The sequence below is a fragment of the Cetorhinus maximus genome, chromosome 1 (genome assembly GCF_964194155.1).
Source record: "Cetorhinus maximus chromosome 1, sCetMax3.hap1.1, whole genome shotgun sequence".
Lineage (NCBI taxonomy): Eukaryota > Metazoa > Chordata > Chondrichthyes > Lamniformes > Cetorhinidae > Cetorhinus > Cetorhinus maximus.
The window spans coordinates 201147467-201162275 of NC_135879.1; the positions used below are offsets into that span (position 1 = coordinate 201147467).

The 14809-nt window shown below is 43.4% G+C and overlaps 1 protein-coding gene across 1 annotated transcript in view; it reads left to right on the plus strand.

The window, feature by feature from the left end:
• Positions 1-14809, plus strand: part of LOC144686486 (A disintegrin and metalloproteinase with thrombospondin motifs 12-like) — a 665462-nt gene that overhangs the window by 589276 nt on the left and 61377 nt on the right. The window contains exons 21-23 of the mRNA XM_078551763.1: positions 3864-4037; positions 4178-4324; positions 8480-8635. Of these exons, the coding sequence (XP_078407889.1) occupies positions 3864-4037; positions 4178-4324; positions 8480-8635 (477 nt within the window). The remainder of the gene's footprint in view (positions 1-3863; positions 4038-4177; positions 4325-8479; positions 8636-14809) is intronic.

Here is a 14809-nt window from a genome sequence, read left to right on the forward strand (position 1 = left end):
AGCTGTTCCAGTACAGCTACAACACTGGCATCTACCCAGCTATGTGGAGAATTGCCCAGGTATGTCCTGTACACAAAAATCAAGACAAATCAAACACAGTCAATTACTGTCCCATCAATCTACTCTTGATCATCCATAAAGTTATGGAAGGTGTCGTCGACAGTGCTATCGGGCAGCGCTTACTCAGCAATATCCTGCTCACTGATGCTCAATTTGGGTTCCCGCAAGGTCACTCAGCTTCTGCCCTCATTACAACCTTAGTTCAAACATGGACAAAATAGCTGAACTCCAGAGGTGTGGTGAGAGTGTCTGACCTTGACATCAAGGCAGCATCTGACCAAATGTGGCATCAAGGAGCCCTAGCAAAACTGGAGTCAATGGGAATCGGGGGGAAACCTCTCCACTGGTTGGAGTCATACCTAGCACAAAGGAAGATGGTTGTGGTTGTTGGAGGTCAATCATTTCAGTCCCAGGACATCACTGCAGCAGCTCCTCAGGATAGTGTCCTAGGCCCAACCATCTTCAGCTACTTCATCAATGACCTTCCCTCCATCATAAGGTCAGACGTGGGGATGTTCACTAATTGTTGCACAATGTTCAGCACCATTCGTGACTCCTCAGATACTGAAGCAGTCCATGCCCAAATGCAGCAAGACCTGGACAATATCCAAGCTTGTGCTGACAAGTGGCAAGTAACATTCGCACCACACAAGTGTCAGGTAATGACCATCTGCAACAAGGAAGAATCCAACCATCGCCCCTTGACATTCATTGGTATTACCATTGCTGAATCCCCAACTATCAACATCCTGGGGGTGCTACCACTCACCAGAAGCTAAACTGGATCAATTATATAAGTACTGTGGCTATAAGAGCAAGTCAGAGGCTTGGAATTCTGCAGGGTGTAACTCACCTCCTGACACTGTCCACCATCTACAAGGCACAAGTCAGCGGTGTGATGGAATACTCTCCACTTGCCGGGGTGAGTACAGCTCCAACAACACTCTAGAGGTTCAACACCATCCATGACTGGTACCCCATCCACCATGTTCAACATTCACTCCCTCCACAACCGACGGACAATGACAACAGTGTAACCACCTACAAGATGCACAGCAACAACTCACAAGGCTCCTTTGACAGTACCTTCCGAACCTGTGACCACTACCACCTAGAAGGACAAGGGCAGCAGATTAATGGGAACATCACCACCTGCAAGTTCGCCTCCAAGCCACCCACCATCCTGACTTGCAAATATATCGCCGTTCCTTCACTGTTGCTGGGTCAAAATTCTGGAACTCCCTTCCTAACAGCACTGTGGGTGTACCTACACCACATAGACTGCAGCGGTTCAAGAAGGCAGTTCACCATCACATTCTCAAGGGCATCTAGGGATGGGAAATAAAATTGCTGGCCCAGTCAGCGATGCCCACATCCATGAAAAGAAGGAAAAAAAAGTATTCTGGCTCTCCTTCCAATAATCTTTATTTTTATCGCCACAGATAGCATGTACATTGTATACCTATTGATTAGGATCAGTTTCTGTGTATCCTCATTCCTTGTCTCCTCTGGGTTCCCTTTACTCTGCACTCTATGTCACACCAATCCTCTTCTGAACATACACCTCTCCACAAAGTGTGACTGAAACCTGGGGCAAACTATCCAGACATTTCTTTCCCTTTCTTATGTGTCAGTGTTTCTCCAACTCACACTCCAGGTCAATAACTCTGACTCTAAGAATCTCTTAGAGATTCAAGGTGGAAGCATCTACTGCTGATGTGTTCGTCCAAGACAGTCTCTCATTTCATGAGCTGCCACATCCTGATTCCAGACAGACAACCTATTCTTCCATATCTTAATGTAGATTTTTTAATATTATTTATGCCTACTTATGTGTGTCAGCTGTGGCTCGGTTGGTAGTGCTTTCACCTCTGAACTTCTTGGTTCAAGTCCCACTCCAGGGCTTCAGTGCAAAAATCAAGGCTGATAATCCAGTGCAGTACTGAAACAGTGCCACACAGTCAGCGGTGCTATCTTTCAGATGAGATGTTAAACTGAGGCCTGCTGAAGTAGATGCAAAAGATCCCATGGCACTATGAGAGCGGGGGAGTTATCCCCTATGTCTTGGCCAAGACTTATCCCCCTGTCAATGTCACAAAAAGACAAATTATCTGGTCAGTATCACATTGCTGTTTGTGGAAGTTTGCTGTGCGCATATTGGCTGCTGCGTTTGCTACATTACAACAGTGACCGCACTTTAAAAGTACATCATTGGCTGTAAAGCTTTTTGAGACATCTGGTGGTCATGGAAAGTGCTATATAAATGCAAGTCTTTCTTCTTTTTGCTTTGTTTTAAGTTATTTTCTTTTTCTACATAGAACACAGGACAAATTTTTTAATATTTACTTCCTCAAAATTACGTGAACCATTACAAGTATTGGAGGCAAAAAAAAAATCACATCCTTCCCTCTCTGTGCCTCTCTCACCAAATTCCCAGCTTTTGCACACTGCACTCCATTTGCAATCATTCCGTGAAACCACTCAGCGGGCAGGATTTTCGGATCAGCGGGCACGGTGGTTGGGCCCAGGAGCGGCGGGAAATGGTCCGTCGCCCGCAATCGGCCCCCAACCACGATTTCCAATGGAAGGTGCGCTGAGAAGCATAGCGCTGCCAGGGTCGGGGGTGGGAGGAGAGCGAGCGTAAAAGTCTGCGCATGCGCGCGGGGGAGTGTGCACTGAAAGCTCCCTGAAGGCAAGGAGCTGAAGAATTTAAAAATCATAATTAAAGATTTTGAATATCCTAAAGAAATGTCCCCACATAGGACTCGCTCACATGAACAGAAACATAGGCCAGAATATTGCCGGGCGTCCTGACATCATCGCGCGTCATTTAGACATTTCGTTCAGCGGGCGCACACCAGAGGCAGCTGCGCGCTCGCCGCACTGTCAACGGCCTGTTAAAAGGCCTTTAAAAAAACAATTAAACTTATTAGCAACGCTGCCCCACCCAACCTTAAGGTTGGCAGGCAGGGGAAGAGGCCAAGCGGCCTTCGCATTTTTCAGGAAACCTCAGCCACAGGCGGGATGAGGTTTTCTGAAGGTTTAATGAAATAATTAAATAAACTTTGTTAATGTACACACATGTCCCAGCTCATGTGACACTGTCACATGAGGGGACATGTTTAAATAGTTTTTCAGGTCACTTATTTGAAACTTTCATTATCAACTTAATCTCCCTGAGGCAGCTCCATGCCTCAGGGAGATTGCTGCGCTATTTCATGCGCATGCACGCAAGAGCACAGGCCCCAACTCTCCCCCCTCCCCCCGCCCCCACATGTAGTGCTGAGCGCTACCGGCTGTGTGTCACGCTGGGCAAGCCTTAATTGGCCCGCCCACGTAAAATGGAGGCCCGCAGTCAATTGCGGGCGGCGATCAGCTCCACAGCCCGCTTTCACCCAGCCTGCCCGACATATGTAAGTTTCTGGTCATAGTAAAAATTATGTCAAAATGATTTTAATTTTTTTTAATTAATCCCGCCCAAGGACGAGGCTTCCCCAAAAGTGCAAAGACCGCCTGGCCGATTCGCCCGCCCGCCAACCATAAAATAGAGTAATATTTTTTATCATTCATGGATGTGGGCACGGCCAGCATTTGTTGCCCATCCCTATTTCCCCTTGAGATTCACATTCAAGTCAAAAGGCAATAAAATACATTAGCACTCATATATTAATTGCTCCCACTTACTTTAAACTCAATATCATCTAGCTTCTTACATTTGACTGGTTTTGTGCTGCTCAAATAACACAGATATCTTCAAGACTGATGAACTATTTCTACTGATTAATCTTTCCCCTTATTTACAGTGCTCAGAAAGCTGCGGAGGGGGTGCTAAAATCCGCGACATTCATTGTATGGACAATCGTGATAAAAGACCACTGCGGCCTTTCCACTGCCAGTTCCTAGGAGCCAAACCAATCACAAGTTTTCGCTGCAATCTAAATGCCTGCGCCAACTGGCATACATCTACTTGGAGTGAGGTGATTAAAGAGTAGGAGGGAGATGCTCATCTTTGATCAAATTATTGCAATTCAAAAGAAACTTCGAATTTAATGAAATTACATAATTTGATTTTTTTTTTAAAAGTTCTTGACCTTCTCATGATTGCATTTGCCTCTAGTGTTCAAGAACATGTGGCGGTGGGGTACAAAAACGATTGGTTCACTGTACGGAGGACGGACAGTGCAACGTGAAGGCTCGGCCTCATGCCACCATGCCATGCAATGCTCAGCCATGTACCCAGTGGGTAGCTGGAAGCTGGAATGAGGCAAGTCAAATGTTCAACCTTTGGAACCTGAATTTTTGTTGCAGCCCAGGGCATCACCATTAATTCTACATCAGAATTGAAGAGGGAATCTCAGTAATTGAATAGTTAAGCATAATGATTATTTCAACCACATTTTATCACCTTTTGGCTTGCATTTTAAAAACATTTTGATATAATCAGATGTATGTTGATAATGGACCTTGCAATGCCAGAACGCTATTAAACTACATGTATACTATTTGGGCCCAATGTTTGCCTCGAGCAACATGAGATGTCTGAACTGTTATTCGGCCCATAATTTCTGTACATTCTGAACTCGAACAATTTTTTACACCAAAAAAGGCATCCAAATTCTAGTGTTAACTGTAAATTTATCCTCCCATATAACTAACTCTTGGATCAATGGAAATAATCTCACTATTTAGCTTTCTAAAATCTTTTCAAAACTAGGAACAATTTCAATTAAGCCCCCTTAACCTTCTCTGCTCAAGTAAATACCATTCTAGTTATCCAAGTCCCTTATCGTCTAACCTTATTTTTGATGGCCTTTCTTTATCCTTTCTGTAATGGCATGTCTCAAACTGCACACAATCGTCCAGTCTGACCAACATCTTATATTAACCCACCATCACCTTGCTTTTGTATCAGCTGCCTCTACATATAAAATCCAGAACATTTTCACCTTTGTATGGCTTCTACTACCTGCAGACATGCTTTCAAAAATCTGTGGTTTATGTACCCCTTCATCTCTGTGTTCCTCCACTCAAATGAGAGCTATTGTAGTTAAGTCTTTTTTTAAAAAACTAATTCCCAGGATGTGGGCACATTCAGCACTTTTTGTTCCTCCCTGATGTTACAATCCCTGTAGAGACTGATAACTTTTTAAAAGAAAGGAATCCCCGTGAGCCAATGGAAAGAAAACCCCACGAGCCAATGGAAAGAAAACCGATGGTCAAGATTTAACTTTTTAAAACTTTTACTGCAACAATCAAACCAAAATCAACATACTTCAAACATTAATTAACAGGCAAGTTAGACACACGCATCACTTCCTGCACTATTGTAGTACCATGTGCAATCTCAGTTGTTTCAACTCATTCTCCGGTACATAGGATCTCTAACTTCCATTCAATGGATTTGACCCTCAAATCACTTCCACAGGCAACTGTATTCCATCCAAAGTTCCAGGATATGCTTGACCCTATGCAGGCTCACATCTACAAATCCTCTCTCACTTGGGTCATGACAGTCCTGATGACATAGCTTTCCAGAGTTCCTTTTCAACCAACCAACCAACACATCCAGTTCACGGTCTGGTCTTCTGATACAAACACTCAGCTTACTCACACTTTGCTTCACCAAGAGGGTATGGAATTACATTTTCTTCCTACTGCAAAACAAAAAACTGGTCTATTTGTAGAGAGCTTTGCTTGTTTCCCCTCACATAAATTCTGTGTTCTGAACTGCAGGCTCTGAGGCCATTTGTAAATTGATTTTGAAATAGCTGTCTATTTGCCCTTTGTTTTTTCACTTTCATTCCCATTAGTAACTTCAGGTCACACGGGCATTTCTTGGACCCTCATAACTAGGAATCTATTTACCCCTCTTTCCTGAATTATCTTAGTTTCACTTTGGTCTTAAAGGAACTTTCGCACAAGAAAATACTGGCATTTTCCCCACAACACAAGGATCATCACACTGGCAAGAGCTGAGTGGCTTGTTAGGGCACTCCAGGGCCTGGTTAAGAATTCACCACATTAATGTGGGAATGGGGTCACCTATAGGCCAGATCAGATAAGAACAGCAGGTTTGCCTTCACTGAAAGATATATATTAAAGATATTACTAGGTTTGTTACGATCACTTTTATTGATGGATCTACTTTACCAAATTTTAAACTAAATTTAAATTCTCAACGACAGTGGCGGGTATTCACCTCACGGAGCAGAACCTTAACTGCTAGAGAGGTGTAGGTTCACGGTTGTATCAGAGGTTAAAATGTAAGGCACCTGGAACCGAGCCCAACCACTTCTAGTTTCAACAGAGGAGGGATAGGAAACCAAGCAGTTGATGCCAAGTGGTTTGGTCACTAAATATTATAATGAGGCTGTATGCCTTCATTTTTACAGTCAATCTGTTCTTAACCACAGGTGGCTGAGTTCCCCAGGCCTCTTAAAGGAGGTGAGATTGGTTAAATCCATGAGGTAAGTGCCTTTACAGAATTGCCAGTGGAAGAGGAGGAGCTGGAGTGTTTCCTCCAGGCCAAACAGGCTGCCCAGTGAACCCCTGCCCCAAACTTTGGTGGTTCCACGAGCTTCATCGGACCCACCTCCGAACACCATCTGGATTAGGGTTCACCACCCCCCCATTTGACCTCAAAAAAGCCACCCCTGACATGCCCCATCGTTGAATTCATTTAAGGAGGGATAGCCAGATTTTTGGTCTCTTAGGGATTTGAGGGATATGGGGAGTGGGCAGGAAAGTGGATTTGAAGCCCATGATCATATAGAATGACGAAGCAGACTTGATAGGCCATTTGGTCTACTCTACTCCTGCTCCTTTTGCTTGTGTTCTTGTGCCAGCATTCTGCAAGTGTGGATCACCTACTCCCATCACATGCACGTCACATCTTACATTGATGACTCAGTCATTAAATTTGTCTGAGTGTTTGCATCCATAATCAGGAGTGGCTAGGAGCTCTAGCTGCTCTGTCACACTTCCACCGATTGGAGTAGCACTCCCAGAACTTAAGGCCCAAAATGTGTGGAAAATTGGCCCATTTATTAACTTAATTAACAGTTTCTGCAATCCTGTTAATTTAACTGTGCATATTACTTGATCTTCTTCAAACTTCTAGGATAGGTAAAGTATATACTCATGTAAAAATCAACATCCTGCAAAAGTTGCCCCCATGACTTTTGGCAAAAAAATTGGTCTCAAAAATTCAACCTTTGCATGACTGTAAACATTAATTCCCCAGGAACAAACAAATGTTATTATTATTAGACAAAAAAATAGATATTACTATCCAAGTTACATTAAATCACATCCACCAGCCTAGTTTAAATCAAATCCAAACCAATCAGTAATTTCCTGGTAATTGAGTATTTTAAAAGTTTCAGCCGATATTCGCGCCACCATTTTTTGTTACAAGCTAAGCTTTAGTAAAAGGCTGTCTGTAGTTACCACTGAATGTTCCTTTTTCATAAATTGCTTTAAAAACATGCAATGCAGTTTCATCAGGAAGGTAGCTTCCCTGATAAAACATTGGTAGGCAATATATTTGCAATATCTATAAACAAATGTCACTACTAATTGGCGTTGAGACTTTCGATTTTCTAGAAATGCAGGTTCTGGGTTTTAAAATTCAGTCTGAGTCCACAGTCTCAATTCATTTAAATGTCTATTTCATTATTTTATCTGTCAAACCACAGGCTTATGCTCATTGCCCCTGATTTGCAGAAAAGGAATTGGGGAAAATAATCCCCTACACACTGGTAAAAACTTTGGGAAAATCCTGTAATCCTACGTAGTAAGAATGTATTTTAACAGTCCCAATAAACCAATGGGATTGGTTTTCAGTGGACAGATTTTGAAAACATTAGATAAAAATCTATAAGTCCCTAGCAATAAAACAAAATGCTATTTATTGGCTGTAATCCACTTGATGTGTGCTCCACCTGACATAGTTTGAAGCTGCCTGAATTTCTGGCTTTAGGCCATTAGCATTGGGCCTGAGTCCAGTATCATGAGTAGAAATCCAATGCTGTAATCATGGTCATTGGCTACTGGCACTGAGGGTCCATTGGAGATATGTAACAAAAACAGACACATGCTTCTTCCTATTAAATTGGCCTTACTGCCTGCATTTGGGGTACTTTCATGATGAATGTGGAGGAATTTGGGAGGATAAAATCCAAACCTTAAATCTAAATGCATTGAAATGTTTTTTTTTTAAAAAGGCTTTTATACTGTTATTAAATATGTAACTGACTTGAACCTGGAGCAAGTGATTATATTATTAATATGTTCCCATCAGTGAGGCAACAGGGATTTTTTACACAAGTCTAAAGTTTGCCTCTATTATATTAATGGAGATAGAAGTTCTGTTTATATTACACTGTTATATATATAAAAAAATATTGTATTAATGTAGTGCTCTGCATCCTGTGGAGGAGGCTTCCAGCAGCGAGTGGTGAAATGTGTGAACTTGGAAACTAATAAGACAGTGGAGAACAGCAGCATTTGTGAACTTGAACCATTCCCAGATGTGGAACAGAGGTGCAACATCCAGAAGTGTGGGAACAAGAACGTTAAGAAAATGCTTCAGTCAGTGAAACAAATGGTTTCTGGTAAGCCAGCTAGCCAGAATTATGTGTTGCCAGATTGGCATGTGGAAATATGATGTTGTAGAGATAACAGAGACCTGGCACAAAGAACAACAGGCCTGGGTATTAAATATTCCTGGATACAAGGAGGTCAGGAAAAATAGGAAGGGATGAAAAGGAGGAGGCAGTATTAATTAAGCATAACATTGCAATGCTGGAGAGAGAGAGGGTGTTCCATAGGGGTCAAGGATAGAATCTATTTGCACAAAGCTCAGAAACAAAAAAGATGCATTCACATTGCTTGGTGTAATCTAGGCCACCTACTAGTGGGAAAGATGTAAAGGAACAAATTTGCAAGGAAATTACAGAGATGTCTGAGAATAATCAAGTAGTTAAGACTTTAATTATCCCGAATATAGACTGGCTACAAAGCTTGAGTATTGCTGAAAAAAGAGACATGCTGTCGAACCTTTTCATCTTGCACTCATCAGGACAGGTTCGCAAGAATACCAAATCTCAACGGGAACAATTTATACTGTAAGAGAAGAAGGTGCTGATTAGTTGGCAAGTGGGCTTGATTGGTAGAAGTGTTGCCATGGACAATGTACCAGAGAACAGTTACTCCCAAGTTTTTGCTGAAATGTTCCTTGGTGCATTGTCCATGACAACGCCCCTACCAATCAGAGTCCACTTCTCTACCAGTCAGTATCCTCTTCTCATGCAACATAAGTTGTTGATCCCTTTGAGATTTGCCATTCTTGCGTTTGTCCTGATGAGTGCAAGATGAAAAGCTTTGAAAGCATGGGCAAAATTTCTGCCCGTTGGGTGGGCGATGTGGGAGCAGATGCGGGAGCAGGTGCGGGCGGGCGCGGACCTGATTGGTGCCCCCGATCGGGTCCCCGCCGCCATTTTACGTAGGCGGGCCAATTAAGTCCTGTCCAGCATGACACGCACCTGGAAGCTCTGTGCGCTCCCTGTGCGGGCGGGGTGGGTGTTGCCTGAGTCGGGAGTGCGCTCTTTCACATATGCGCGCGAAAGAGCACAGAAATCATCCTGAGTTACAGAGGTGCCTCAGGGAGATTAGTTTTATGCCCAGAAAGTGTAATAAAGTGGCAAGAAAATTTTATGTCATGTCCCCTCATGTGAAACTGTCACATGAGCTGGGACATGTGCATTAATTTTAATAAAAAATTTTCTGAAAATTTTAAATCAATCATGAAACCTCATCCCGCCTGTGGATGAGGTTCCATGAAAAATGCGAAGGCCGCCTGGGCTCTTCGCCTGCCCGCTAACCTTAAGGTTGGACAGGCAGCTCAGTTGATTGCCTTAATTGGTTTTTAACAGGCCTTGATAGGCCTTTGACAGTTCGGCAGGTGCACAGCCGACTCGGCTACACACCCGCCGAACTGAAAATCTAAATGACGCGCGGTGACATCGGGATGCACACCTGACACCACCCTGTGTCATTTTATGCCTTGCTGAGCTGGCCCCGTCCCCCCTTGCCGAGCCGAAAATTCTGCCCCATGTCGTTTTTTTCATCAATTATATCATTATAATGGGGAACTTTAATTATTTGAATACAGGCTAGGATAGTAGTACTGTAGTGTAAAGGAAAGTGAGGGGCAAGAGTTCCTAGAGTGTGTCCAGGAGAATTTTCTAAAGCAGTATATTTCCAGTCTAACAAGAAAGGAGGTATTAGTGGACCTAGTTCTTGAGAAGGAGGTAGGGCCAAGTGGATCAAGTATCAGCAGGGGAACATTTAGGGAACAGGATTGTATCATAAGGCTGAGGTTGGTTATGGAAAAGGACAAGGAGCAATCCAGTGTAAGAATAATTAACTGAGAGAAAGACAATTTCAGTGGGATGGAAACGGATCTGACCCAGATCAATTGGAACCAAAAGTTGGCAGATAAAACTGCAACTGAACCAAGGGCTGCCTTTAAAGAAGAGATATTTTGGACATGTCAAGGTATATTCCCATGAAGGGGAAGGTGAGGCAAATAAATCCAAAACTTCATGGCTGACAAAAGAGATAGAGATTAAGGTGAAGAAGAAAAAGTGTGTTTACGACAGATATTAGGTGGACAATACAACTGAGAACCAGGCTGAACATAGAACAAGGCCTCCCAAACTGTGGGTCATGATCCCCAGTGGGATAACGAGACAAAACTTTGGGGTTGCAAGGGCCGAGGTAGCAATGGCTGCCGTGCAGCTCTAACTGAGCGTTAACAGCTGTGAGGCCCCTTTAAACCCTTGCATTTCTTTTAACTGTGGGCATGACTTAACTGACTGATCTTTGAGACCTGATTCCTGTTCTAAAAATGCCAGGCGCTTTTCATTTAAAAGCCCCATTGCTCAAGCAGCCACCTGCACCCACAGCCTCTCCTGCTCTCACACCTCTGCAAAGAACCCAACTTTCATAGCTCCCCCCAACCCCCACTCTTACAGCTCTAACCCTCCAACCTGGCAAACCCTCTGGGGTCACAGCAATGTTCAAACCTCAAAATGGGATCACAGTGGGAAACAGTTGGGAAACACTCATATAGAAGGTTCAGATTTATGCATGGAGGCAGGAGACATGACTGAGGTATTAAACGAATACTTTGCATCTGCCTTTGGCAAGGAACAAGATGGTACTCAGGTCATGATGAGAGAGGGGCTAATTCAGACTCTATAAGGGTTTAAAATTGATAAGGAGGAGATATTGGAGAGGCCGTCTGCACTTAAAGTGGATAAGGTACCAGGACAGGATGCGATGCATCCAAGGAAACTGAGGGAAATGAGTGTGGAAATTGCGGAGGCACTGGCCATAATTTTCCAGTCTTCATTAGACTCCGGTGTTGTGCCAGAGGACTAGAGAATTGCAAATGTTACACCCTTGTCCAAAAAATGGTGTAAAGATAAGCCCAGAAGCTACAGGCCAGTCAGTTTAACCTTGCTGGTGGGGAAGCCTCCCGAAACAATATGAATAGTCACTTGGGAAAATGCGGTTTAATTAGGAATGTCGGCAAGGATTTAAGAGCAAACTTGCTGGAGTTTTTGAGGGCATTTGACAGGGTGGATGCTCCTCTAATGGGAGAGACTGACTGAAATAAGGGGTCTCCCATTTAACACAGAGATAAGGAGAATATTTTTTCTCTCAAGTCCGTTAGCCTGTGGAATTCTCTTCCCAGAGGAGAGGAGGCAGGGTCATTGAATATTTTTAAGCCCGAGTAAGATAAATTCTTGATTGACAAGGGCATCAAATGTTATGGGTTTCAGGCAGGAAAGTAGAGTTGAGGCCACAATCAGAACTGCCATGATTTTATTAAATGTTAGAGCAGGCTCGAAGGGCAGAATGGCCTACTCCTGCTCAGTTTATATGCTCACACATTCGTATGTTGAGCAAATGCATTAAGAACATTTCAAAAGAAGTGCAATGGCTTCAGTACAATTTGAATTTCTTCATGTTCAGAACCCTACATTAAATATTCCAAGTGAAGAGATTGTAAAAGACCTACAGCGAAAACTGTTTGTGTATCCTGATACTGATGCTGAATACCCAAAGTGGTGTTTTCCCTTTTGCTATCATCTTTTGTCATGATAAGTGCAGAAAAATAATGTAAACACTTAAAGAGACAGATGGGATTAACAATGGTTGGAACATACAACACCCACAATTTAAATAAATGCCCTCTTCAATCCTTTTAGAATGGTAGTCATGTCTTGGGTAGGTGCTTAATACATGGTTAGTTTAGGGAAGAGAAGAGGTGGCCCGATGGCAGATATGTTAATCTGCTGTTGATTTTAATAACGTGCGCAATGCTAGAAGCTAAGACTTCAGAAAATCTGACAAAAAAATCTCTCAAAGTTTTATGACCTAACCATAAGAAAGCTATACAGCAGTAAAGACTGTTCTGGATATCAAGAGGAGTTTTACTTTATGTTGAGCTACACAATTTATGTACCAATGCAAAAAGATATGCACTCACTCATGGAGCAAATTTTTTCACTCAGCGTGCGGGCATGTGCCCAACACGCTCGAGCGTAAAATAGCCACATGTTGAGGGACAACAGGTAAGTAAAGAACAGTCCTTGACTCACTCAGTTGACCATTAATTAAAATGACTGCAGGTCCCCATGAATCTTTTTCTTCTGCCTGTCAAATACATGGGAAGCTGGCTCAAGCAGCCCAAGAACTGAGCCCAGAGCAAGGCACCGAGGTAGAGAAGGTGCCTCATTTTCACAAAGTCTGATCTGCAAGCCTTCCTCAAGGAAATTGAGACTGGGACATGTTGTTGTGTGTCAGTGGCAGCATACCTGCCAGAAAAGTCACTCATGCCACCCCTTCAGCACACAGGAATGCAGACCAGTGCCAGGAGATGTTCAATGACTTTACCAAGGCTGTCAAGTTAATAGACCAGCACCCTTTCTTTTCTTTCTGTAACCACTCTGAGCAGTAATACACTCTCTACCTCCTCAAAGAAACAGCTCAATAACTAACCTCTCTCAATGCACCATAGTGAAGGGTGGGGGTCTAGGGTCAGAGTTCAATGGGTGGGTGGGGGGCTGCGGTGTGGTGGTTAAATTCTGCTTCCTATACCATGGCTACCCATCTCTCCTAACAGTAACACATTCACAGCTCTAAAATACCTACCTCCCACAGGGTGATACCACTACATTTCTTTCTTCAGCTCTCTCAAGTCATTTGACACACACTCCACTGTTAGCCATGTCCCCCACACACTCAACCTTGTTGCAGGAGAAATTGGATCACAATGCCAATGCGAGGCAGACCACTGATGCACCAATGCAAAAAGATATGCCACCACTGGTCACCTAGAGGAGTTTTTGCACAGGGGATTCCTAGTGGTGCTAGGACATTTCCAAATTTAACTCATTCCCTATGAAGAGAAGGCTTTGGAGTTCATAGAGTGGAATTCTATTTTTTCCGTTGAAGGTAATGAGGATAGAGGGTATTGCGAGCACCAGGTTAGTGTGACTGAACCCTGACACTGACGTTTTGTTGCCTTGACATCCTGTGGAGCATTTCTTGGGCACAAACTTCCACCTGCCTTCTGTATTGCCCAAATTCCAAGAGAGTAACACTGACTTATTGTTAGCTTCAAATCTTCTGCTCTGCAGATTAAAGAAGGAAGCTCACCACCAACTTCTCAGGACAATTAGTGATGAGCAATAAATACTGGCCGAGCTAGTGATGCCCACATCCCGTGAATGAATTAAAATATAGATCCACTCCAGCAACAAGCGAAGCAGGAGCAGAAAAATGGTCATAAGGAGTATGAGGAAGAATTTACACACAAATGCTTCCTTGTGTATTATGACAATCAGGAGGAAGATGAAGTCAGACTCAAATCCACCATTTTTTAATTTATTCATTGATGGGATGTGGGTATCACTGGCTAGGTCAGCAGTATTTGCCCATCCTTAATTGTCCTTGAGAAGGTGGTGAGCTGCCTTCTTGAAACACTGCAGTCCTTGTGGTGTAGGTACATCCACAGTGCTATTAGGGAGGGAGTTCAAGGATTTTGACCCAGCAACAGTGAAGGAACAGCAATATATTTTCAAGCCAGGATAATGAGTGGCTTGGAGAGGAACTTCCAGGTGTTGGTTTTCCCATGTGTCTGCTGCCCTTGTCCTTCTGGATGGTAGTGGTCATGGGTTTGGAAGGTGCTGCCTAAGGAGCCTTGGTGAGTTTCTGCAGTGCATCTTGTAGATGGTACACACTGCTACCACTGTGCGTCAGTGGTGGAGGGAGTGAATGTTTGTGGATGGGGAGTCAATCAAATGGGCTGCTTTGTCCTGGATGGCATCAAGCTTGTTGAGTGTTGTTGGAACTGCACTCATCCAGGTAAGTGGAGAGTACTCCCTCAAACCCCTGACCTGTGCCGTGTAGATTGTGGACAGGCTTTGGGGAGTCATGAGGTGAGTTACTCATCACAGGATCCCTAACTTCTGACCTGCTCTTGTATCCACAGCATTTATATGGCTAATCCAGTTCATTTTCTGGTTAATGGTAACCCCCAGGATGTTGATAGTGAGGTAATATATTTGAATGCCAAGGGTCAGTGGTTAGAGCTTCTCTTTTGGAGATGGCAATTGCCTGGCATTTGTGTGGCATGAATGTTACTTAACACTTGTCAGCCCAAGCCTGGATA